The sequence below is a fragment of the Chelonia mydas genome, chromosome 14 (assembly GCF_015237465.2).
Source record: "Chelonia mydas isolate rCheMyd1 chromosome 14, rCheMyd1.pri.v2, whole genome shotgun sequence".
Lineage (NCBI taxonomy): Eukaryota > Metazoa > Chordata > Testudines > Cheloniidae > Chelonia > Chelonia mydas.
Window position 1 is genome coordinate 436,271 of NC_051254.2, and position 25,804 is coordinate 462,074.

The 25,804-nt window shown below is 53.0% G+C and overlaps 2 protein-coding genes and 1 long non-coding RNA gene across 3 annotated transcripts in view; 2 read left to right on the forward strand and 1 right to left on the reverse strand.

Moving 5' to 3' along the window:
* LOC122462901 overlaps positions 1-4,146 on the reverse strand; it is a 28,441-nt gene extending 24,295 nt beyond the window's left edge. The window contains exons 1-2 of the long non-coding RNA XR_006285793.1: positions 4,135-4,146; positions 2,389-2,392 (exon numbers count right to left, since the gene is read on the reverse strand). This is a non-coding gene — a long non-coding RNA (uncharacterized LOC122462901). The remainder of the gene's footprint in view (positions 1-2,388; positions 2,393-4,134) is intronic.
* Positions 704-11,757, forward strand: RFNG (RFNG O-fucosylpeptide 3-beta-N-acetylglucosaminyltransferase). The gene is made up of 9 exons (XM_007063361.4): positions 704-843; positions 2,488-3,055; positions 4,254-4,302; positions 4,784-4,886; positions 5,330-5,483; positions 6,902-6,987; positions 7,076-7,241; positions 8,694-8,779; positions 9,017-11,757. Exons 2-9 carry the CDS (start codon positions 2,558-2,560, stop codon positions 9,081-9,083), a joined length of 1,209 nt encoding a protein of 402 aa, XP_007063423.1. The 5' UTR covers positions 704-843; positions 2,488-2,557; the 3' UTR covers positions 9,084-11,757.
* A 7,069-nt stretch (positions 11,758-18,826) lies between these two features.
* DCXR (dicarbonyl and L-xylulose reductase) lies at positions 18,827-25,611 on the forward strand. Its single transcript, XM_037914199.2, has 8 exons — positions 18,827-18,981; positions 19,064-19,161; positions 21,833-21,987; positions 23,781-23,823; positions 24,174-24,273; positions 24,483-24,547; positions 24,672-24,789; positions 25,410-25,611. Exons 1-8 carry the CDS (start codon positions 18,879-18,881, stop codon positions 25,511-25,513), a joined length of 786 nt encoding a protein of 261 aa, XP_037770127.1. The 5' UTR covers positions 18,827-18,878; the 3' UTR covers positions 25,514-25,611.
* Positions 25,612-25,804: the final 193 nt, after the last annotated feature.

Consider the following 25,804-nt stretch of genomic DNA (forward strand, 5'->3'; position numbering starts at 1 on the left):
GGCCCGCGGCCCCTCTGCCGCTCGGGAGATTTCGGACTTCGAGCCGGCCGACGGGGGGAGGAAGAGCGGGGGGACACCCCTCCGGAGAGCGCGGCGGGCAGCTGTTGGGAGAAGCCACGGTCTGGCCGGAGTGACCATCGGGGGGTCCCGAAGCCTGCAGTGCCCCCCCTGGGTACCCACGAGACCCAGCGAGCGCGGTGCCCCCCGGGCCGTCCCCCGCCCCGCGTGGCCCCCCACGCGCGGTGCCCCCCGGGCCGTCCCCCGCCCAACGTGAAGTGCCCCCCCGCCCAGGATATTCCCCCACCCCTTGTGATCCCCCACGCGCGGTGCCCCCCGGGATATCCCCCACCCAACGTGCAGTGCCCCCACCCCCACGTCCACCTGAGCCCGCAGCGCCTTCTCCAGGACACTGAGGGTGACCAGCGCCCCGCGTCATCCCCCACGCGCGGTGCCCCCGGGACATCCCCCGTCCCACGTCATCCCCCACGCGCCGTGCCCCCGGGACATCCCCCGCCCCGCGTCATCCCCCACGCGCGTGCCCCCCGGGACATCCCCCACCCAACGTGCAGTGTCCCCCACCCCCACGTCCACCTGAGCCCGCAGCGCCTTCTCCAGGACACTGAGGGTGACCCGCGTTACTGTTCCATGTTCTGTCTGTCTGTCTGGGTGCTTGCTGTGCCCATCCTGGACAGCGAGAGCACGGGGAGCACCCTGCAATGCACAGGCCAGCACCGTAGCTCCAGCCCCGAGGAGCCCATGGGTTCTCAGGGACACAGATCTGACCTGACAGAAGAGGACGCTTGTGCCAAGGCCAATGTCCCAAGCCACCCGAACAGATGAAAGGTAAAATGCATCCAGCTCAGCCTCTTCTGTAATATTTATAGATCAAGCAAAAAGTGAAACAAAAAGATTGACACAACCTGAATGTGTTTAATATGGGGGTTGACACTTTTGGGGAAGTCCCAGGTTGGCATAACAACAAGCTGAAGTATTATAGAAATAGAAGAAAACTGAAGGAAAACAGTTTCTAGTTGGAATCACTGTAAATGTGTTTTAATTGAGTAATTTTAATGAGGAAAGGTTGCTGCACCTTTCTGGATGGTGCTTTTCCAGGGTCACTCGACAACTTGTTTAGGAACCTGTGGATGGTACAGTTTGCTGGTGAAGAACAAGGTTTACAGTCATGGCTGTTGCCACCTGCTTGGAGCTCTAACATAGACCCTGAAAAAGAGGAAATTGGTGACCTCAGCACCTACATCTGGTTCTGCTGAATCCTGAACTCCACATGGGATGTGAAACAGAACTGCCTATGACTACCCCATTTCTTGGGTGACATCTTCCTTCTTCTTCTTTTTTCTTTCCTATCATTTCCTACTGGTTTTCTATCTAATCACAGTCTGGTTTAGCCAGCCAAGACAAATCCATCTTTTGCAACACTGTTATAATGAAAAGGCAAGCTGTAAACAATGGTTTTAGCCCAACTAGTAAAAGTTTGCTAAATCTGAGCGTCTAATAAGACCGCATGACTCTAACTTTGCAGCAACTGATTTACACACAGAAAACTCCACTGAATAGAAGGTGCTCTTTCTACCTTTGCTAGTTTTTCTTTCTCCCTTCATCTGTGTTTTGTCTTGAAGGAAACAGCAACAGCTTTAAGTGAAGACTGGATGTCTTTCTGAAAGATGTGCTATGGCTCAAATAAAAGCTATGATCTTGATGCAGAAATTAGTAGGTGTGGTTCTTCTGCCTGTGTGCAGATCAGACTAGACGCAGAGGATTATCATGGTTCCTTCTTGCCTTAAAATGTTTGACTGGGAACAAGTCAAGACAGTCTAAACTATTTTTTTTTCACTTGTCCCCAACGTGGACAGTTAAAATCATCTTTAATACCACTTAAAAAGAAGGTCAAACAAGGGACTTCCCCCTTTTAAACTATACAAAGAAAGAGAATAAGGGAAGTTCTTTAAATACAGATTTTACTTAACTCCTTAAATTTCAAATGCTTTAACTGTTTTTCCTTTTTCTGTGTGTTTAATAAAAAGTTAAGTTTTTAATGGCAGCTGTTACAGTGGAAGTGAATAATAACTTGATAAAAGCCCCCAAAACACAATTAATGGTCTACTGTTGTAGCAGCAAGCAAGGGATTTGAAACAAGGTCAGGGAGCGACAGAGATACCATTATCAATACAGCAGTACCTATAACTGAGAGTGGGTGTTGGTGTTCGTATGACTGGGGTGGTGCTGAGGCTATGGTGACTAGGGACAGCAATGTATGTGCACTGGGGAAAGGGTAGCTAGAGAAAAAGAAGTGTCTTGAGGTAGGATGTAAAAGAGGAAAGTGAGGTTTCATGGGGCAGAGGCAAGCAATGTTCCAGGCATAGAACACACCTAGCTCTACTGGTTCAGTGGTTTGTAAACAAAATATACCAAGACTGTGATGCAAGTCTGTCTCACAGATCCCTCAACCTCTCTTATTCTCTCCTGCAGAGCTGTGATCCATTCTATGTGACGTAATGTCCCAACTCTGCAACATGGCAGGGGCCCGGGGGGCTGAAGAATGACACTTTCCTGCATTGGACTCAATAAGATCTGCTTCCTGCTGTCCGTGACCTTCTGTGCTTTCCTTCTCCTGCTAATCCCCAAATTCCAGACTACGTGGAGGCATAGGGGATATCCACAACCCCGTCCACCACCTCCTTTTAATGCTTCCTGCAAAAGTGAGTTCTACCACCATCAGGCAGATCCCAGCTCAACAGACCATTTGGACAGTGAGGGAACTGATACTGCACACAGTGTGAAAGATGAAACTGTAGAAAAATGGGGGGATTACAGCCTACGGGCTGGGGGATCCAGCCTGAAACTTGAGGAGCAGGATGGGAGCCCTACCAGTTCTCTTAACACTATGTTGAAGGACCACCATGGACCTGCAGGTGATTCCATTAAGGAGAATTTGGAGCTGAAGGATATTTTTATTGCTGTGAAAACGACAAGAAAGTATCATAAAACTAGGCTGGACTTGCTCTTCCAAACCTGGATTTCGCAGGCCAAAAGACAGGTGAGAGAGCTTCCTCACAGGGATAGGACAGTTATAGTGGGAGCCCCCCTCTCTGTGACTGCAGGTTCAAGATCTGCCATAATCCCACTGCCCTCCATGGTCATGCTGCAATTTCACTCTGTGTATTCCCTACCAGTTCATTAAACCTGTTCTTCCTGCAGGATTAGGAACTGAGTTTCTGTAAATAGTCCATCTGACCAAAAGCCTAAAATGAGCTGCTACTGGATGGTAGAACATTAGTCTGGATGCACAATCTGTCTTCTTGCGGCCTGGGGTCTGTAACTTGTGCAGGAGTGTTCTTGGGATTGATATATGCTTGGATTATTATAACCTTGCGTGTGACTAATAAAACTTTCAAGGCAGACTCTGTTGAGCTTGAAACTAGCAACCAGAGCTGAATCCACAGTGGTGTAAGATAGCATCCCTAAATTCACTTAAAAGGCTTAAGGTCACAGGTCCAGAGAGAAGCTGCAGCTGGAGAAAATGTGCCAAGCTTGGAGGGAGCCATTGCATAGTCATCCACAGTTCCTGATGCTAGTGCTGATGTGTCTGAGCCAATACTTTCAGACTATATGCTCTTCAGTACAGTGACTGGGTCTTCGTATGAGATGTAGCACAGAATCTGTCCCTTAAAGTAGAAGTTTCAATGCTTTTGTGGAGATTCATAACATCTGGATAGGATTTTATTAATCTCCATCTGTCTGGGGCAGGATATTGCTACCAACTGGATCTTTTCACCCTTACTTTCATTCTTCCCCAGAATTCTGTTGATTTCTCTAGGCCCACTGATTACCTGGGGCAACATCCAGTCACGCGGGTGTGCTATCTTTTAGGATGGGGTGGAAGAGGAGATTGCACAGGAAGAAACTTCTGATAAACAGCTTATTCCTGAACTTGGGATGCCTCAGCCCTGCCCTGAGACAGGAGGGTACTTCTGTCTTGGATTTTCTGCTGAAATTGCCAGTGAGGGATCAGTCAATACCGAATATGCTGGTGGTTTCTGTGATGTAGAAACCAATCCAATAGGCAACGGACCAAGTTAACACCAGTTCTTTTCTCAATGGCCACTGAAAAATAACTAGATAAATTACTGGCAGTTCTAATTGGGGACTGGGTGAAGTTAAAATTAATCTGTCCATTTCTGAAATCTTTGGAAAGGGAAGCCCCTTTTTTCCTAATGTCTTTGTGTCTCCCACAGACGTTTATATTCACAGATTGGGAGGACCGTGAACTGCGCCTAAGAGCAGGTAAGCCATGTAGTTCAAATGCACGCTTGGTCTTTTGACTATGGATGCTGACTTGCTGCCATCCTCTCCCTCAAGGGACCTCATTCTGTGCTGTGCATGTGATTGGTGTTTTCTTCTTTCCTAATTTGGATTTGTAGGAACTTCATCATTCACTGGGTTAATCTTCACATTCACTTTTTTCCTTTCTGTTTGTAAGTTTCAGTGTAACTGTTTGACGGTTAATGTTCACAATCCCCCTTGTGCACTGTCCCTGTACATGATTCACTTTCTCTGCGGTCTGGCTCCATATTCACGTGCTCTTCACCCTATGTGCTACATGCTCACCCTCTAAGCACCACACACCCTACATGCAGCTCTCTACATGTGCATTGCATGTGCACCATGTCCATGTTTCAGGTTTGTGCTCAAGATGTGCACATGCTCTCTCTCCCAGATTATGCATTCACCCCAATCTTGACCATTTTGACCTTCATTTTCTTAGGAGACCACATGATCAACACCAACTGCTCTGCTGTTCACACCCGCCAGGCACTCTGCTGCAAGATGTCTGTGGAATACGATAAATTCCTCGAATCTGGGAGAAAGTATGTGAGACTCATTGTTCCAACTATAGCTTTGTTCACTTCAATGCGGAGTTCAAGGGAAGTCCCAACATTCTCCTTTCTAGTTCCAGTAGTGAGTGAGCATGATCCAGGCTGTGATGCCAGAGGGTGGTGGTGATGAGCATAGGGAAGGGGTAGCAGCAGGAAGAGAAGCACTTATACACAAGAGTCAGGTGAAAGGCTATAGGGAAGAAGAGCTCACAAGCGGGCTTCTGACTTCACCCTCTCTCCTAGAGTTGGGAAGTATTGGCAGCTTTGGCTTCTAACTTCTGCGTTTTCAGTCTGAGGGCTTCTTTTTTCCAGTTGCTTTATCCCAAATCTGAGAGACTAAGATCTTCACTGGAGAGAACTCAGTACATAGAAACTTTACATCGCTTCCTCAGTGCCTCGGCTGAGTGACTGTGTCTGCCCTGCTTTGTCTGCAGATGGTTTTGCCATGTGGATGATGACAACTATGTGAATCCACAGAATCTCCTGCGTCTCTTGTCTGCCTTCTCACACAGCCAGGATGTATATGTGGGGAGGCCAAGCCTGGACCACCCCATTGAGGCAGCGGACCATGTCCGGAGTGATGGATCAGTAAGCATGCTCTGTAACTGTCCATTCTATCCCCCTCCCCTGGCCTCCGAGCTTTTAAGAAGGCGAACAGTTCACAACATCCCATGTACAAAACCTCTGAGTTAATTTGCAATTTACAAATGGTCTTGTGAGCTGAACAGGGATTCTTCTCCCTTTATGGGTAGCTGGGGGAGAACAGGCTCTCCCTACTTCAACCTTTGGGTTGAGGAATGCTCCCTTAGCACCCCTCAGCCAGGTCAGTTTCTGCAGGTATCTCCACTCAGTTCTGGGAGCTACCATCTTGATCCTCTTTTACTTATGATTATTAATCATGTTTTTACAGTAATGCCTAAATACCAACCAAGAATAGGTTTCAGAGTAGCAGCCGTGTTAGTCTGTATTCGCAAAAAGAAAAGGAGTACTTGTGGCACCTTAGAGACTAACATTTATTTGAGCATAAGCTTTCCTGAACTACAACTCACTTCATCGGATGCATTCAGTGGAAAAACTGAATTTCCACTGAATGCATCCAATGAAGTGAGCTGTAGCTCACAAAAGCTTATGCTCAAATAAATTTGTTAGTCTCTAAGGTGCCACAAGTACTCCTTTTCTTTTAACCAAGAATAGGACTCCATTGTATTAGGCACTGTACAAACACAGCAGTAGTAGCCAGTCCCTGCCCCCAAAGACCTTACAATCAAAACAGACAAGACAGACAGAGGGAAGGGGAAGGGGAAGAACACAGAAGTAGAGTGAACAATGTGATGGCAGCAAACATCATGTTAGTTCCATAGCTTTTGGTGGAGGGAGGTAGTTAGGAGGGGATCTGTGAAATTGAAATAAAGGTGAAGGGAAAGGGGACACTGAAGGGCGCGGAAGAGGAAGGGAACAAGTCAGGGGAGAAGAGGGTAAGAGGGACAAGTGTGGTATGAAACTAATGTGAGGAGATTAAGGGAGAAGCGGGGAGGGAGAGGGCCGGAGCAGACAGCCAATCAGCATAGGCAGGAAAAGTCCAGTCAAAACTGTAGAGTCCTCTGAATGTCAGGCTTTCTCTTCTAGAAAGTAACATCCCAGTACTTCGTCTGCTGCCATCCTGAGCTAACCTCAGGGGATTATACCATCGCTCTGTGACTTGGCTGGGAATGGTCACTTCCAGTATTGAGCAGTCATTTCCCTGGAGCCCCAGTGTGTCTCAGTCACAAGATACATGAGCATCTCTATCTTGGGCAGCTGCAAGGTGATAAGAGTTGCCTGATGAGAGAATGTCTAGCTTCCAGGAGTTCAAAGAGGCAGGGGTAGCCCAAAGTCCAGATATTTGCTCAGAGCATGTATCCAATGTGCTGCAGAGCAGAAGATCCTTTTCCTTACCCAGGCAGATGGGAAAAGCTGAGTATCATTAACAAGTCTCTTTTTTTCTTGTTGCTTTTGCTGTTCACTAGACAACTGTGAAGTTCTGGTTTGCCACAGGTGGAGCAGGGTTCTGTATCAGCAGGGGCCTTGCCCTGAAGATGAGTCCCTGGGCCAGGTAAATGCACCTCTGTAGCAGAGACCCCATGGCTTTGATAGGATTAAGGGTGCATTTGACTCTCCATCTCCATCCTCTCTCCTGACAGCTTGGGTAACTTCATCAGCACTGCAGAGAGGGTCCGTCTTCCTGATGACTGCACCATCGGTTACATCATCGAGGGGCTGCTAGAGGTGAAGCTGCTGCACAGCCCCTTGTTCCATTCCCATCTGGAGAATCTGCAGCGACTACAAGGCGAGACAGTGCTGCAGCAGGTAAGGGTAAGCCTCATGCCTTGCTCAAAGCAGGCCCTGGCCTTTGAGATGCTCCTCAGTCTTGTCAAAAGAAACCATCTGTGCAGGTGCAGCTACCTTCTCCCTGGTTTTCAGGAAAGGCAGATGGTATCAGGCCTGTAATATCACCGTTACTCCAAGCTGCTTATGTAGTTGACCAGGGCAGTCCTATGTCCACCACCTGCATTTGGATAACAGGCACATTTCCATCCTGGCCAGCTGGGTCACCTTTAGTTCTCCCCTTCTCTGACTGTCCCTTCCAGCCCCAACCATGCTGTTACCTTACCACCTCTGTCTTCTTCCTTTCCATTCCTGAGGCACACGAATGTACACTACACCTATGAAAGCAAGAGATGTGCATTTTTTTCTGGCAAAGTGATTCAGCCTCAGCTTTAATACATACCAGTAATGGGGACATCATTAAATGTCTGTCTGATCATATATTAAATTATATGGACTCTCTTAAGAGAGTGACTTGTCTGCATATCAAGTGTTAAGTTGCTAAAGAGGTTTCCTCAGTATTGGTTGTGAGTATTGAAATAATTACTTCTACAGCATCTTCTTTGATGGACAATAGGTGGTGCTGTAAAGTGCCCCAAACTAAAATTCCTCTGCTACTTATCTACGTACGCCCTAAACAAGAACACAGTTGCCCACCCACAGAATACTCATTTGAATTGTTCTAACAGTTTTATTAGGCAAACACAGTCAGGGCCACATTCAGATCTGGTGTAATCACACCAGAAGTAAGCGGTGATGAATCTTGCTCTCCCTTTGTGATTGCCTTTTCTCCTGAGACTAACTTTAACAGCTAATCAGAAAATCTTGTTGTTCCTAAAGATTATCAGAAAACTGAACTCTTAGGCTTTAGACTTAGGAAATGTGTAATGCAGCCTCAGTATGGAAGAATGGTTTTATTGTGAAGACACTGGACTAAGGCTTCAGAGATCTGTTGCCAGCTCTGCCATACTCACAGTGTGATCCTGCACAAGTCATTTAACTTCTCTGTGCCTCCATTTTCCCACTGTGTAAAATGAGAATAATATGACTGACAGGAGTGTCTGTGAGGATGAATTTATTACTGTTTTGTTAGGCATTCAGACATTATGGTAATGGATGCCACACTAAAGCTTACACATATAGTTAGTTAGGTGGTATCGTCTCCTCCAAGGCTGCTTATCTAAGCTTTTCTTGTCTCTCTCACTCTGATTTCTTCTTCCTGTTCTGCTTTGGATGGTCAGCAGGTTCTCTCAAAAGGCTTCTATCCTAAGTGAACCATTATGACAATCACCTTTTATGTGTAACTTCTGACACCCAGATCACCTAGGACATCTCTTTCCCTTTAGATCCTCCTCCTTATCCCTCATTAAGACCTCTTCCACTCAGTCACTCTCCGTTATGTTGCAGGTTCTGACTTTACATTTGCTTTTTCAGGTCACCCTGAGTTACGGGGGCCCTGAGAACAAACACAATGTTGTGAGTGTGGCAGGAGTGTTTGGCTTGCAGCAAGATCCAACCCGGTGAGTACCTGCTTCCAAAACAAATTCGGCTTGCCCTGTCCGTACCTACAGACTCCAGAAAACTCAAGCACAAAGGCTGGGTCAGCATTTCTTGTATTGCCTCCACACTCCAATTGGGTTATGGCCAATTTCCCTGCAGTTTTGGGACGCATGAACATTCCAAGAGTTTTGGCTGATGTGTCCCTAAACTGATGAACTCATATCTCATGTTGTCTTCTCATCTTTCTCTTTTCACAGATTCAGATCTGTCCATTGTCTTCTCTACCCTGACACTACCTGGTGTCCCACTAAAAATATACTGTGACCTCAGACCTAACCTTTACATTTGGTATCTTACCTGCACAAGATTGGACAGGATGCTTTTCTTGGAGATGAACAAGAAAAATCTACAAAAGTAAAATCCCCCGATCACTTCATTCCCATGGCAGGAGTGTGAGCCTCATCAGCTGCTGTCTGAAATATCCCAAGGAAGAAAATCTCTTACGCTTTGCTCTCTGATCTTCCAGCTTTTCTTATTATGTCTTGAAGGTTAAGCGCCCCCTCATACTTCCTGTCTGGTTTTATCCATGCTTTGCTAGTTAAAAGCCCTGTGGCTATCACATGTGTTTGTACCTTAAAATTAGAGTGGAATGCAGTGCCTGGAATCATAGCACTGGAACTAGTGTTCTGAATAGGGCTTCTAGGGATCAGTCTTTGTGCTGCTGAGATGCCAGGGCAGAATGTAGAGCCCATGGTGGGGAGGGAGGGATTTTTAATTTGGCTCCCTTGGAAGCAAAATGATTCAGGAACAGCTTGTTATTTTTTCTTGTCCCAATGTCTGAGCTGTGTGGGAATTTAGCTGAAACATCTGCACTTCCAGTGAGGCAGAGATGTGTTTACCAAGAACAAAATTATGCCAGTCTGCCCTGCATGACAGGCTGAGGACCACATCAGAACCTCTTAAGCATATGTTCTCTCCTTTAGCCCCCCTGGTCTCTTGAGTCTGGCTTCCATGAGGAGAGCACACTTGGATCTCTTTCTGGTTGGAATATGGTGGTGGTTTTCCATGATGGGCTACAGATCCAAAGGTGCTTGGTCTTGGCTCATACTATTTCCTGGCAGTTTGATACTGAGAGAGATGTTTGTGGGAATACTGTTAGGTCCCTCCTCCCAGTGTAATCCACAGCATGGTGCCTGGTTGGCATCTGATCCTGGGTCGCTAAAACAGCCTGCAGCCTCCTTCCTGCTTCTGCAGTCTTGCTGCATCCCAAAGCCTATGTGGGAGGAGAAACCTGGGTTAGCTGCAGTGCCCTCAGGTGCTGTCATTTGTGGCCTTTGACTGGACTTGTGTGATCACCCAGGCCAGTTACACAAATGGACCTTTGAGCTCCAGGCCTGGGGAAGATCTGTGTTCACTTTTCGTCCGCAAGCCAGCCAGGAAGAAGTGCGCTAGAAGAAAGGCTTGCACACTCCCTCCAAATGAGGGGCTCAGCCCCTTGTCTGCAGAGCTTCTGCTGTAGGATTTACCAGTGCTCTGCAAAGGAAAAGGAGTTTGGTTTTGGCGTGGGGAAAGAAGGGACTCCAAAAGTCTGTTGTTTTTCTCTTAGTCCACACTGAGGCTTGCACACTCCATTGCTGGCATGGTTAGGAAGAGCAGTGTCAAAAATTACTTTGCAAGACCCTCCCTTAGTCTAATGGGCCTTTCACAAGCTCTTCACTGGTTCCTGGTCCTAATGACTAACACTGAAATGGGGGGGAAAGCAGCAGAATTACATATTGGCAAATTGTAATTCCAAGCCCTGTGACCTGAGCATGGAGCTGTCAGGAAGGAACTCTTGGTTTCTAATTCTGTCTCTGCCACCAATGCACTGTGTGGCCGTGGTTGAGTCATGTGACCTCTCTCATTTGTAAAGTGGGTAGAGTGTAAAGGCACACCTCTCAGGTATGCAGTCATGAGGCTTCATGGAGTCATGTAACTCTTTCTGAAGAGGATTATTCCCATCTCTCCCTAACAAAGACCCTTTAGGGTTTAGCCATGCATGTTTTGCTGCTTTCTAGAGAGACTAATTCTACTGAGGGATAAGGTCCCGGCCTTCTAGCTGTCACAATCCTGAATCTGTCTCTCTGACTTCTCAGATGTTGTGACCCTTCTTTGCCCTCCTTCATGCTTCCTGATGTGGCACTAACTCCATTCTTTGGCCAAGAGGCCAGGCTGGGAACACTGGAATTGCCAGACTGCATCGGCTCAGTGGTCCATCTAGCCCAGCCTCCTTTCTCAGACAGTGGCCAGAACCAAATGCTACAGGAGATGCCATAATGCGGAGTAATCGGTCTGCACCTTAGGTCTCCTCCTGATCCCTTAAGCATGAATAATATCCCTTTCAAAAATTTTGTCATTAATTACAACTGGATATTCTTGATAGCTATATAAATATCCAGTCCTTTTTGAATTTTAAGTAGTTGGCCACAATGCCTGTCTTCCTGTGGCAAAGAATTCCATAAATTAACGAGTCATTAATGGGACTCTGTGCCTCCAAATGCTGATTAACTGCTTCTTTACTGCAGCATCTGTTCTTGGTCCATGGACTGCCCTGGAATTGCCAGATATACCACATGTGACAGATCAGTTAAGACTAAGGCCTGATCCTACTACTATTGAAGTCAATGGCAAAACTCATATTGATTTCAGTAGCACCAGGACGGAGTCCTAAAAGTTTGGTCTAATACTCTTCCTGATTCCCAGGGCTGAGCATGCTACCTCTTTGGCATGCCCACAACGGAATGGCCTATAGGCTGGACTTCGAAAAGAAATGCATGCCTCCTATATGGCAGTGCAGAGCACTGACCTTTAACGAGTTGTTGTTTGGGCTCCTTTTAAGGTTTTTCATAAATGTTTCTACTATGGTAGCCGCTGCTGCCGTAAGATGGGAGTGTTCCAGACTATCTGGTATGTCTCATCTAAAGTGTTTTCTTTTAATTAAATAAATATTTAAAGGTGGGCCAGGTTTTCAGTGTCCTCTGTTAAGTTCCCTGACATCAGTAGCAATATATGCAGTAAATCTCTAACACTCTACACCAGCAACCTGCCCTGAGCCTCGCACACCCCGCAACTATTGCCTTGCGTCAAACTTAGTCCCTACCCAACATCCACCAGCCCCCAAACTTCTGCCAAATCAAAAGCCACCTATGATTTCTTGCTTCAGCCCCCAAAGGGCTGCAAAGAATTGTGGGATTTAGGCAGTTTTGGGGTCCTGGGAGGGAGAAATAGGGTTGAGAAGCAGTGCACTAAATGGTGTTGCCAGACCTGCACTCTCATCACTGCTAGATAAAAATAAACCTGAGTGAGTGGAGGGGCTTAGAAATATTAGAGCATCCTCTTGCCTTCCCATTTAGTTTGTGCAGTATAGCCAAACACCTGTTCGAAGCATTGACCAAAATGTAGAGCAGCTTTGATGCTCCTCAGGAGCCAATAGCTGAGTTAGAAATCATCAGAAATGGCCCTTTGTTTCTAGCAATAAGTTAAAGTAAAGCTAGATGCATGTGCATTAATCAGTGACCGAACAGTCCCTATGCCACAGTTTGTGGAAGTAGTGCCAGCACTGCCTGCCAGAGGCAGATGCTGGACTCCTCCCTGAAATGGTCACCCCTCACCATATCGCATGAAGTAGTTCACGGTGCAGCAGCTGACAGGCTGTGGTTCTGTTACCTTCTCCCCATGAGCTCTGCTTGCTGAAGCTGTTGACCATTGGTCCAGTGTATTATATTGTCCTGTAGGTGCTGCATGATGCCTGTTGAGTCCTTGTGAGACTGTGGGCTGAGGGGCTCCACCCCCACAATGGCTGCCAGGAGGCACTTGGGGCCAGCTTGGACATTTGCTGAGGGTTAAGTTGTTTCTAGATACTTCTGGCTGATTTCCTGGACTTCATCATAGCTGTCTCTGCAGCCCACACCAGTGCTGCCCTGTAGTTGGGATTGGCCACCTGAGCCCGGTAGGAATAGTTGTCTCCCTTCATTTTCAGGTAAAAGTCCACACCATTGGGATCTTACTCACTGCAGTGCTTCAGCAGGGGGTTGTCAGCAGCCTCCACCCTGCCCACAATGGAGCTGCCAGCTCCTGCTTTATGGCCTCATAGTGGGCCTGTGCTTGCTCTCTGCTTCCCTTCACCCTGTGCTGTGAGTTCTTCAGCTGCCATGAGGCAGAGCGCAGATCCCTTAGCATGAGGTTGTAGGCTTCAGCCAGCAGGAGTCTCTCTCTATGGGTATGTCTACACTACAAAATTAGGTCGAATTTATAGAAGTCGGTTTTTTAGAAATTGTTTTTATATAGTTGATTGTGTGTGTCCCCACACAAAATGCTCTAAGTGCATTAACTCAGCGGAGTGCTTCCACAGTACCAAGGCTAGCGTCGACTTCCGGAGTGTTGCACTGTGGGTAGCTATCCCACAGTTCCGGCAGTCTCCGCTGCCCATTGGAATTCTGGGTTGAGATCCCAGTGCCTGATGGGGCAAAAAACATTGTCGCGGGTGGTTCTGGGTACATATCATCAGGCCCCGCTACCCTCCCTCCCTCCCTTCCTCTGTGAAAGCAACGGCAGACAATCGTTTTGCGCCTTTTTTCCTGAGTTACCTGTGCAGACGCCATTCCATGGCAAGCATGGACCCCGCTCAGCTCACTGTCACCTTATGTCTCCTGGGTGTGGGCAGACGCGGTACTGCATTGCTACACAGCAGCAGCAACCCATTGCCTTGTGGCAGCAGACTGTGCAATAGGTCTGAAAACCATCCTCATCGTGTCCGAGATGCTCCTGGCCGCCTCAGTAAGGTCAGTCAGGAGCACCTGGGCAGACATGGGCGCAGGGACTAAATTAGGAGTGACTCGACCAGGTCATTCTCTTTAGTCCTGCAGGCAGTCCTATTGTACCATCTTCTGCCGAGCAGCCAGGAGATGTGGATGGCTTGCAGTCCTACTGCACCGTCTGCTGCCAGCCAAAGATGCAAAAGATAGATGGAGTGGATCAAAACAAGAAATAGACCAGATTTGTTTTGTATTCATTTGCTCCTCCCTCCCTCTGTGAAATCAACGGCCAACAATCGTTTTGGTGAGGTCTGTCAGGGGCACCTTGAAAACTTTAATGGAGATTCAATCCTGCTTGAAATACCAGAGGGAGGGATAGCTTAGTCGGTTGAGCATTGGCCTGCTAAACCCACGGTTTTGAGTTCGATCCTTGAGGGGACCATTCTGCGTGATAGTTGTTTTTGTTTCTCCTTGATGTAAAGCCACCCCCTTTGTTGATTTTAATTCCCTGTAAGCCATGTCATCAGTCGCCCCTCCCTCCATCAGAGCAACGGCAGACAATCGTTCCGCGCCTTTTTTCTGTGCAGACGCCATACCATGGCAAGCATGGAGCCCGCTCAGATCACTTTGGCAATTAGGAGCACATTAAACGCTACGCGCATTCTCCAGCAGTATATGCAGCACCAGAACCTGGCAAAGCGAAACCGGGCGAGTAAGCAACGTCAGCGCGGTGACGAGAGTGATGCGGACATGGATACAGACTTCTTTCAAAGCATGGGCCCTGGCAATGCGGGCATCATGGTGCTAATGGGGCAGGTTCCATGCGGTGGATGGCCGATTCTGGGCTCGGGAAACACGCACACTGGTGGGACCGCATAGTGTTGCAGGTCTGGGACGATTCCCAGTGACTGCAAAACTTTTGCATGCGTAAGGGCACTTTCATGGAACTTTGTGACTTGCTTTCCCCTGCCCTGAGGCGCAAGAATACCAAGATGAGAGCAGCCCTCATAGTTGAGAAGCGAGTGGCAATAGCCCTGTGGAAGCTTGCAACGCCAGACAGCTACCGGTCAGTTGGGAATCAATTTGGAGTGGGCAAATCTACCGTGGGGGCTGCTGTGATGCAAGTAGCAAACGCAATCAAAGATCTGCTGATATCAAGGGTAGTGACCCTGGGAAATGTGCAGGTCATAGTGGATGGCTTTGCTGCAATGGGATTCCCTAACTGTGGTGGGGCCATAGACGGAACCCATATCCCTATCTTGGCACCGGAGCACCAAGCCGGCGAGTACATAAACCGCAAGGGGCACTTTTCAATAGTGCTGCAAGCACTAGTGGATCACAAGGGACGTTTCACCAACATCAATGTGGGATGGCCGGGAAAGATATGTGATGCTCGCATCTTCGGGAACTCTGGTCTGTTTCAAAAGCTGCAGGAAGGGATTTTATTCCCAGACCAGAAAATAACCGTTGGGGATGTTGAAATGCCTATAGTTATCCTTGGGGACCCAGCCTACCCCTTAATGTCCTGGCTCATGAAGCCGTATACAGGCAGCCTGGACAGTAGTCAGGAGCTGTTCAACTACAGGCTGAGCAAGTGCAGAATGGTGGTAGAATGTGCATTCGGATGTTTAAAAGCACGCTGGTGCAGTTTCCGGCTCAGTTAGACCTCAGCGAAACCAATATTCCCACTGTTATTACTGCTTGCTGTGCACTCCACAATATCTGTGAGCGTAAGGGGAAGATGTTTATGGCGGGGTGGGCAGTTGAGGCAAATCGCCTGGCTGCTGGTTACGCACAGCCAGACACCAGGGCGGTTAGAAGAGCACAGGAGGGTGCCTTGTGCATCAGAGAAGCTTTGAAAACCAGTTTCATGACTGGCCAGGCTACGGTGTGAAAGTTCTGTTTGTTTCTCCCTGATGAAACCCCCCCCCCCCCCTTGGTTCACTCTACTTCCCTATAAGCTAACCACCCTCCCCTCCTCCCTTCAATCACCGCTTGCAGAGGCAATAAAGTCATTGTTGCTATGCATTCTTTATTAATTCATCACACAAATAGGGGGATAACTGCCAAGGTAGCCCGGGAGGGGTGGTGGAGGAGAGAAGCACCGGGACGGGTGGCGGAGGAGGGAAGGACAAGGCCACACAGCACTCTAAAAGTTTAAAACTTATTGAATGCCAGCCTTCTGTTGCTTGGGCAGTCCTCTGGGGTGGAGTGGCTGGATCACCGGAGGCCCCCCCACTGCGTTCTTGGGCGTCTGGGTGAGGAGGCTATGGAACTTGGGGAGGAGGGTGATTGGTTACACAGGGGCTGTAGCAGCGGTCTGTGCTCCTGCTGCCTTTCCTGCAGCTCAACCATACGCTGGAGCATATTAGTTTGATCCTCCAGCAGCCTCAGCATTGAATCCTGCTTCCTCTCATCACACTGCCGCCACCTTTCAGCTTCAGCCCTCCACTTACTCTCTTCAGCCCGCCACCTCTCCTCCCGGTCATTTTCTGCTTTCCTGCACTCTGACATTGTGTGCCTCCACACATTCGTCTGTGCTCTGTCAGTGTGGGAGGACAGCATGAGCTCAGAGAACATTTCATCGCGAGTGCATTTTTTTCGCCTTCTTATCTTCACCAGCCTCTGGGAAGGAGAAGATCCTGTGATCCTTGAAACACATGCAGCTGGTGGAGAAAAAAAAAGGGACAGTGGGATTTAAAAAGACATTTTATAGAACAATGGGTACACTCTTTCATGGTAAACCTTGCTGTTAACATTACATACGTAGCACATGTGCTTTCGTTCCAAGGTCGCATTTTGCCTCCCCCCACCGCGTGGCTAGCCCTTCCCCCCTCCCCGTGGCTAACAGCAGGGAACATTTCTGTTCAGCCACAGGCAAACAGCCCAGCAGGAACGGGCACCTCTGAATGTCCCCTTAAGAAAAGCACCCTATTTCAACCAGGTGACCACGAATGATATCACTCTCCTGAGGATAACACAGAGGGATAAAGAACGCCAGGAAACATACACTGCAATGCTTTGTTCTACAATGATTCCCAAGTATGTGTTACTGGCCTGGAGTGGTAAAGTGTCCTACCATGGTGGATGGAATAAGGCTGCCCTCTCCAGAAACCTTTTGCAAAGGCTTTGGGAGTACATCCAGGAGAGCCGCGAATGCCAGGGCAAATTAATCATTAAACATGCTTGCTTTTAAACCATGTATACTATTTTAAACGGTACACTCACCAGAGGTCCCTTCTCCGCCTGGCAGGTCCGGGAGGCAGCCTTGGGTGGGTTCGGGGGGTATTAGCTCCAGGTCCAGGGTGAGAAACAGTTCCTGGCTGTCGGAAAAACCGGTTTCTCCGCGTGCTTGCTGTGAGCTATCTACAACCTCAACTTCCTCATCCCCAAAACCTGCTTCCGTGTTGCCTCAATCTCCATTGAAGGAGTTGAACAACACGGTTGGGGTAGTGGTGGCTGAACCCCCTAAAATGGCATGCAGCTCATCACAGAAGCAGCATGTTTGGGGCTCTGACCCGGAGCAGCCGTTTGACTCTCTGGTTTTCTGGTAGGCTTGCCTCAGCTCCTTAAGTTTCATGCAGCACTGCTTCGGGTCCCTGTTATGGCCTCTGTCCTTCATGCCCTGGGAGATTTTGACAAATGTTTTGGCATTTCGAAAACTGGAACGGAGTTCTGATAGCACGGATTCCTCTCCCCATACAGCGATCAGATCCCGTACCTCCCGTTCGGTCCATGCTGGAGCTCTTTTGCGATTCTGGGACGCCATCATGGTCACCTCTGCTGATGAGCTCCGCACTCACCTGCAGCTTGCCAGGCTGGCCAAACAGGAAATTGAAATTCAAAAGTTTGCGGGCCTTTTCCTGTCTACCTGGCCAGTGCATCTGAGTTGAGAGTGCTGTCCAGAGTGGTCACAATGGAGCACTCTGGCATAGCTCCTGGAGGCCAATACCGTCTAATTGCGTCCACAATACCCCAAATTCAACCTGGCAAGGCCGATTTCAGTGCTAATCCCCTTGTCGGGGGTGGAGTAAGGAAATCGATTTTAAGAGCCCTTTAAGTAGAAAAAAAGGGCTTCATCGTGTGGACGGGTGCAGGGTTAAATCGATTTAAGGCTGCTAAATTTGACCTCAACTCCTAGTGTAGACCAGGGCTGTGGGAGAGTGGCTCCTTCCATTCTATCACCAGCAGCCGTGTCCTTCTGTCTGCCACATCGCTCCACTACCTGCGCTGACTGCACCACCCGCTTACACCTCCCCAGCTACAACAAAGGAAAGGGTCCGGCAGGAGCAATGGCCTGGACCTTGGACATACAGAAAGCCCTGCCTGAGTCTGGCAGTGGAGGGAAACCCCAAAGATGGAAATGGGCCTCCTGTTCCAGTCCCAGTGTCCTGGTCAGGACAGCAGTGGCCTGTAAGGCCTACTTTCTGCATTCCCCACAGGTCAAGTTATCTCAAAGCAACATACCTGCACCCCTCGCTCTGCCGCCCCCTCCCCCTGCCGCATGGCGGGGTCTTGCCCGGGGGCCGGCTGCGCCCCCTCGCTCCGCCGCTCCCCCCCCAAACCCCCCATGGCGGGGTCTCGCCCCGGGCCGGCTGCGCCCCCTCGCTCCGCCGCCCCCTCCCCAACCCCCCCATGGCGGGGGTCTCGCCCCGGGCCGGCTGCGCCCCCTCGCTCTGCCGCCCCCCCCCAACCCCCCCATGGCGGGGTCTCGCCCCGGGCCGGCTGCGCCCCCTCGCTCCGCCGCCCCCCCCATGGCGGGGGTCTCGCCCCGGGCCGGCTGCGCCCCTCGCTCTGCCGCCCCCCCCAACCCCCCCATGGCGGGGTCTCGCCCCGGGCCGGCTGCGCCCCTCGCTCTGCCGCCCCCCCCCAACCCCCCCATGGCGGGGTCTCGCCCCGGGCCGGCTGCGCCCCCTCGCTCCGCCGCCCCCCCCATGGCGGGGGTCTCGCCCCGGGCCGGCTGCGCCCCTCGCTCTGCCGCCCCCCCCCCCAACCCCCCCATGGCGGGGGTCTCGCCCCGGGCCGGCTGCGCCCCCTCGCTCCGCCGCCCCCCCCCATGGCGGGGGTCTCGCCCCGGGCCGGCTGCGCCCCTCGCTCTGCCGCCCCCCCCCCAACCCCCCCATGGCGGGGGTCTCGCCCCGGGCCGGCTGCGCCCCTCGCTCTGCCGCCCCCCCCAACCCCCCCATGGCGGGGGTCTCGCCCCGGGCCGGCTGCGCCCCTCGCTCTGCCGCCCCCCCCAACCCCCCCATGGCGGGGTCTCGCGCCGGCCGGCTGCGTGGGGCGATGGGCGGGGTGTCGCGCGGGGCGGGCGGGGCGTCGCCCCGGGATGTCCCGTGTCCGGGGTGGGACCCGCGCTCGCCGCCCGCCGGGAATGGAGCCGGATCCGAGCTTCTCGGGCCGCCGGGCCCTGGTGACCGGGGCGGGCAAAGGTAAGAAGGGCCCTGGCTGGGCGGGAGGCCCGGCTCGGCCCGGCCCGGCCCGGCCCGGCTCTGACCGCCTCTCGCCCCGCAGGGATCGGCCGGGCCGCGGCCCTGGCGCTGAGCGGAGCCGGGGCCCAGGTGATCGCGCTGAGCCGGACGCAGGCGGACCTGGAGAGCCTGGAGCGGGAGGTAACGGGCCCGGCCCCGCCGAGCGACTGCCCCCGGCCCGGCGCTCCCGCCTCCAGCCGCGCTGCCCCCGGGGGCCCGGACACCCCGCTAGGGTCCCCCCAGCGGCCCGGACACCCCCCCCCACTGGCCCGGATACCCCGCTAGGGTACCCCCAGCGGCGCGGACACCCCCCCCCACTGGCCCGGACACCCCGCTAGGGTCCCCCCAGCGGCGCGGACACCCCCCGCACTGGCCCGGACACCCCGCTAGGGTCCCCCCAGCGGCCCGGACACCCCCCCCCCCCACTGGCCCGGACACCCCGCTAGGGTCCCCCCAGCGGCGCGGACACCCCCCGCACTGGCCCGGATACCCCCCTAGGGTACCCCCAGCGGCCCGGACACCCCCCCCACTGGCCCGGACACCCCCCTAGGGTACCCCCAGCGGCCCGGACACCCCCCCCAGGTGCCATCCTCCCCCCAGCGGCCCGGACACCCCTCCAGGTGTCTTCCCCCCCACACTGGCCTAGACACCCCCCTAGGATCCCCCCAGCGGCCCGGACACCCCCCTAGGGTACCCCCAGCAGCCCGGACAAGCCCCAGGTGCCATCCACCCGCCAGCGGCCCGGACACCCCCCCCCATTGGCCCGGACACCCCCCTAGAGTCCCCCCAGCGGCCCGGACACCCCCCCCCACTGGCCCGGACACCCCCCTAGGGTACCCCCAGCGGCCCGGACACACCCCCACTGGCCCGGACACCCCGCTAGGGTCCCCCCAGCGGCCCGAACACCCCCCCACACTGGCCCGGACACCCCCCTAGGGTACCCCCAGCGGCCCGGACACCCCCCCCACTGGCCCAGACACCCCCCTAGGGTACCCCCAGCGGCCCGGACACCCCCCCCAGGTGCCATCCTCCCCCCAGCGGCCCGGACACCCCTCCAGGTGTCTTCCCCCCCACACTGGCCCGGACACCCCCCTAGGATCCCCCCAGCGGCCCGGACACCCCCCTAGGGTACCCCCAGCAGCCCGGACAAGCCCCAGGTGCCATCCTCCCCCCAGCGGCCCGGACACCCCCCCCCAGCAGCCCAGACACCCCTCCAGGTGTCTTCCCCCCCCCCACTGGCCTAGACACCCCCCTAGGATCCCCCCAGCGGCCCGGACACCCCCCTAGGGTACCCCCAGCAGCCCGGACAAGCCCCAGGTGCCATCCACCCCCCAGCGGCCCGGACACCCCCCCCACTGGCCCGGACACCCCCCTAGAGTCCCCCCAGCGGCCCGGACACCCCCCCCCACTGGCCCGGACACCCCCCTAGAGTCCCCCTATCAGCCCGGACACCCCCCCAGGTGCCATCCTCCCCCCAGCGGCCCGGACACCCCCCCCACTGGCCTGGCCCCCCCCTAGAGTCCCCCCATCAGCCTGGACACCCCCCCCAGGTGCCATCCTCCCCCCAGCGGCCCGGACACCCCCCCCAGGTGTCTTCCCCCCACACTGGCCCGGACACCCCGCTAGAGTCCCCCCAGCGGCCCGGACACCCCCCCCGGTGCCATCCTTCCCCCAGCGGCCCGGACACCCCCCCAGGTGCCATCCTCCCCCCAGCGGCCCGGACACCCCCCCCCCCAGCAGCCCAGACACCCCTCCAGCTGTCTTCCCCCCCACACCGGCCTAGACACCCCCCTAGGATCCCCCCAGCGGCCCAGACACCCCCCTAGGGTTCCCCCTCCAGGTGTCCTGTTCCCCCCCCAGCGGCCCGGACACCCGCTCACTGGCCCGGACACTCCTCCAGGTCCCTGTCCCCCCCAGCCCGGGCACCCCTCCAGGTCCCGTCCCCCCCCAGCAGCCCAGACATCCCCCAGGGTCCCCCCACTGGCCTGGACACCCCCTCAGGATCCCCCCAGAGGCCCGGACACCCCCCTAGGGTCCTCCCTCCAGGTGCCCCCCCCCAGCAGCCTGGACACCTCCGTAGGGTCCCCCCAGCGGCCCGGACACCCCCCTCTGGCCCGGACACCCCCCTAGAGTCCCCCCAGCAGCCCGGACAACTCTCCAGGTGTCATCCCCCCCTCTGGCCCGGACACCCCCCTAGGGTCCCCCCTCCAGCGGCCCAGACACCCCTCCAGGTGTCATCCCCCCCCAGCAGCCCAGACACCCCCCCACTGGCCTGGACACCGCCCTAGGGTCCCCCAGCAGCCCGGACACCCCTCCAGGTCCGTCCCCCCCAGTGGCCCGGACACCCCCCTAGGGTTCCCCCTCCAAGTGTCCCGTCGTCCCCCCCAGTGGCCCGGACATTCCTCCAGGTCTCGTCCCCCCCCAGCAGCCCAGACATCCCCCAGGGTCCCCCCACTGGCCTGGACACCCCCTCAGGATCCCCCCAGCAGCCCAGTCACCTTCCACCCTCAGGGGACCCACCCGACCCGGACACCCCCCCTCCAGTCAGGTGGGCCTTCAACCCCCTCCTCCCATGGGGGTCAGTCCATACACACCCTTCCCTTAGGGGGCCTCCAACCCCCCCATGACCCAGACACCCACCATTCCCTCAAGGGTCCCCCGAGCCCCAACGACACAGCCTCCGGAGGCCTAACCAACCCACCCTGCCTCAGTGACGGGGCCCAGATCTCCCTGAGGGCAGTCTCACCCCAGGGGCAGCCTCCTACCCTCCCTGGTCCACTATCATCTTTGGCCCCTCTGCTGTGTCCTCCAGCATACCGGGATTGAGACACTCTGTGTGGACCTGGGTGACTGGGACGCCACTGAGGCAGCGCTGAGCAAGGTGGGCGCCGTTGACCTGCTGGTGAATAACGCAGCTGTGGCTGTGCTCCAGCCCTTCCTGGAGGTGACCAAGGAGGCCTTCGACAGGTAAGGACTGGCACAAAGCTGATAGCAGCTCCAGGAGCCTGAGCGTATGGTAGGGAATGGAGGGAGGCGAGGCAGTACTAAGGGAGAGACTGGGTTCTGCTCTAATAAACACAAAGGCTGCTGGAGACAGAGCCTGTGGTTCTCTCTGGCTCTCCAGTCCCTGCAGCCTGGGGTCAGCACACAGTGGGGATGTGGCCATGTCACACAATAGCCCTCTCACTCTCTGTGCTGAGGACTCTGGGGTGGGGGCAGTGGCTCTGCAGGTCCGCTACACCAGGGAGAATGTCAAGGACCTTCTGGGGAGTGCCAGGGCACACTTATGCCCCAGCTGTTCTGCAGAACTGAAAGTCAAGGCAACTATCAGGACACTTCTACCCTTTGCCAGGGGCAGAGCTTGCTCATCTGACTGTAGGAAACTAGGTGATGTTCACTCCTCCCTTTGGCAGGCTGGGAGATAAATAATTCTTTCTGGCAGCACCCAAAGTACTTTTCTCATTTTGGCACACTGGGTATATCTCCACTGGGAAAATGCATTGAGCACAATGGTCAGTACTGACACAAGGGGAAAAAACCCTACTGAGTCACCCAGACTGCCTCTTACCACTAGGCTAAGGCAGTATAGTCAGAACCAGCCCAGAGGGGAGAGTGCCCCCTACTGTTCAACCACACTATTCCCTACAGCCTCTATCCCTAGGTCTCCCATTCAGACATCAGCCTGGCTTCACTTGATGGCCAAGGTATGGAGAGGAAAGAGGATAGGGGAATTCAAGATCTTACCTGGGTGGGAAACAGAAATTGCTTATTCTTCAGTGCATTCCAACAGCAAAAAATTATTCTTCAGAAGATTCTCTCTGTCATCCCTCTTTCAAACTGGATGTGAGCTCTCGCAGATGTAGAGGTACATTTCCTCCCTTCTTGGAGGAAACACTTTGGTGGGTAGTACCTTATTCCCAAAGTAAAGAAGAAAAGGTTGTGCAAATGTAGCACCCCAAATGATTAATTGATGGCTAGTAGCTGGGGTATGAAACAGCTGGTCACTTGCTAGTCCAGTTACACCGTCTGCGGGCGAAGAAGGTGAAATTCTGGACTGAGGAAGGAGCAGCATCTCATTGAGGCAAATACAAGGAAATGCTGTGAAATATTTTGTAGGTTTCTTTAGTATTTTGAAGCCCTGTAAAGGTTTGCAGGTGTGGTGGCGCATGCCTGTAATCCCAGCTACGTGGGAGGCAGAGGCTGGGGGATCGCTGGGGTTCTGGGCTGCAGTGCGCTATGCCTGGCCAGCAGGTGGCTGAAGGAATGGCTAAAACAACATAAGCAACGTGTTGTGATCAGTACTCTCCCTGTGAGAGCTGATGGATCGACTGGACAAGGTAAAGGTTTGACTGAGCTAGGAGGGGCCGCTGGCCGAGACACTTCTGTTTAAATTTTAATAAATGTACTCGGTTAGAAGAGGGTCCCATAGGAAACAACTCAAGGAAGTCCTGGTTATGTTCTTTGCTCTGCTACATGGGGGAGGTGCTAACTAAACAGCTTATTTCATCTCCTGTGAATGGTCATTGCTGGGTGTATTGCACTGAGGTGCTCTGTAATGCTAATGGGCTGTGTTTAGATAAGACTAGTTCCAAGGGGGTGAACTTCTCTAGCCAGGTGGACTGGAGTTTACACCCAGTTCCTTTCACAGCTGATCAGAGTTTCTGAGGCGCTGGCAGCACCCCATTTCTGCCCCCCTCCAGGGCTGCCGCAATGTTGTGATTTTCTTTTTCTCTGACTTGGACAATTTTTTTTTTTTATAGGTCTTTCGATGTGAATCTTCGGGCCGTGTTTCATGTTTCCCAGGTGAGAAGGGACTGTGAACTGGAGTGGGATGCAGCCAGAGATAAGCTGACATTTCAGCTTCCCTGAAGCCATGTGTGCAATGGAAATAAAAGTCTTCATTAGGAGCCTTGCCTGCGTCTCCACTCCTTGTGAGCATCCACAAGAGCCTGACCTTGTTTGTGTATGTTGAACAGGCTGTGCTTGGTGTAGCTGATCCTGCTACACCCCCTAGTTCTGACCATGTCTCTTAGTTCAGAGCTGGGATGCGATTTGGGTAACTGCTCTGGCAAGATCTTCTAATCCCCCAAGAAGGCACCAACAGGCTGGGTTGGATGAGTCCCCACCACTTGTTCTCTGGTGCTGTGTTTCAGATCATTTCCCGGCAGATGATTGCACGAGGGGTGCAAGGAGCGATAGTGAACGTCTCGAGCCAGGCATCTCAGCGGGCTCTACAGGAGCATGCTGTCTACTGTGAGTGTCTCAGCTTCAGCACGCTCCACACCTGCCCATTAATCCATTCATGACCTATAGTAGCGGGAAGCCACAAGCACAGGGACCTGGGTTTGGATGCAGTGAATATGTTGACCTAGTTCAAGCCCAGGAATGGGTGCCACAAACATGTGTGACCCAGCCCAGGTGCTGTGCACTCAGCTTCTTCCTTCTGTTGGGTTTTATTGAAGGTTCTACAAAAAGTGCCTTAGATATGCTGACCAAGGTGATGGCTCTGGAGCTGGGACCCCACAAGGTAAGACCTAGTCTATGCAAGAGAGAAGGGAAGGTGCACGCTCTGAGATGGGGTGGGAGTGAGCAAGTGGACACAGTTTCTCTCAGGGCAGTTCAGTTACCTAATGTCCTGTTGTTGGTGACAGATCCGGGTGAACAGCGTGAACCCCACTGTGGTCATGACTGACATGGGGCGAATTAACTGGAGTGAGCCTCAGAAAGCTGCTGCCATGATCAGTCGAATTCCTCTGGGGAAGTTTGCAGGTCAGTGGTGGGGATTTGCTACTGGGGCTGGCTCCATATTCAGCTCATCTGCACCCTTAGTGCTTCCTTCTAATTGGCTGCTCAGCCATGTGTATCTGCCTCTCTCTGGCTAATGCCCTCCAGGCCCAGGAAGAGCAATGATACAGCTCTGCTCAAAGTTTGTGTCAGAGTCCTTGAAGCAGCTGTAGTGTTTCCACTTGGAGCAAGCAAGAACCAGTCAAGGTTCTCCCCTCCTCCAAAAACTTCCCAACGTGGGTTTGTTTTAGGGTGGGCGGGGGACATTTTTACCCTCCTCACCAGCAATAGGATTGAGCGCTGGAGGATAACAACACTCGATGCTATGACCCTGTCATCAGCTAACCATCCATCCTGGGAACACAGCAAGGGCTTCTGAATGCCAAGGGACCGGCCACACTGTCTCATTCGCTGCACCAGACACAGCCCAGTGCAGGGAGGGGGAAATCTCTCCCCTCTCAGTTATGTCTCCTTATTGGCCAAGAGGACACAACTGGAAGGCAGAATGATGGCAGGCTCTTGAAAGTATGTAGGTTTCTTTTCCTGCTGCTAGTGCAATTTGTGGGGTGCCTCAGCTGTTGCGCTCTCTCTGTGTCCTATTCCAGAGGTAGATGATGTGGTGAACAGCATCCTCTTCCTGCTGAGTGACAAGAGTGCTATGACAACAGGTGTCTCGCTGCTGGTTGATGGGGGTTTTCTCGTCTCCTAGGATGATACATCTGCACTGGCATCCCAAGGAGAGAATCATTCCTTAAATGAGCTGTAGCTCATGAAAGCTTATGCTCAAATAAATTGGTTAGTCTCTAAGGTGCCACAAGTCCTCCTGTTCTTTTTGCGGATACAGACTAACACGGCTGCTACTCTGAAACCTATTGTTACTAAGTGATTCTAAACGTGATGGAGAGACAGTGAGTGACTCAGACCACAAGAGGGGAGGGGTAGACGGATACTAACAGGGTTGGGACCTGTCAGAAAAGTGTGGCAGGTCATTCCACTGTTG

Coding starts and splice junctions, on each gene's coding strand:
- RFNG (XM_007063361.4), top strand. CDS start 2,558: ATGACACTTTCCTGCATTGGACTCAATAAGATCTGCTTCCTGCTGTCC. Junction 4,887..5,329: donor TTCCTCGAATCTGGGAGAAA/GTATGTGAGACT, acceptor CTTTGTCTGCAG/ATGGTTTTGCCATGTGGATG. Junction 6,988..7,075: donor AAGATGAGTCCCTGGGCCAG/GTAAATGCACCT, acceptor CTCTCCTGACAG/CTTGGGTAACTTCATCAGCA.
- DCXR (XM_037914199.2), top strand. CDS start 18,879: ATGTCCCGTGTCCGGGGTGGGACCCGCGCTCGCCGCCCGCCGGGAATG. Junction 21,988..23,780: donor ACCAAGGAGGCCTTCGACAG/GTAAGGACTGGC, acceptor TTTTTTTTATAG/GTCTTTCGATGTGAATCTTC. Junction 24,548..24,671: donor TGGAGCTGGGACCCCACAAG/GTAAGACCTAGT, acceptor TGTTGGTGACAG/ATCCGGGTGAACAGCGTGAA.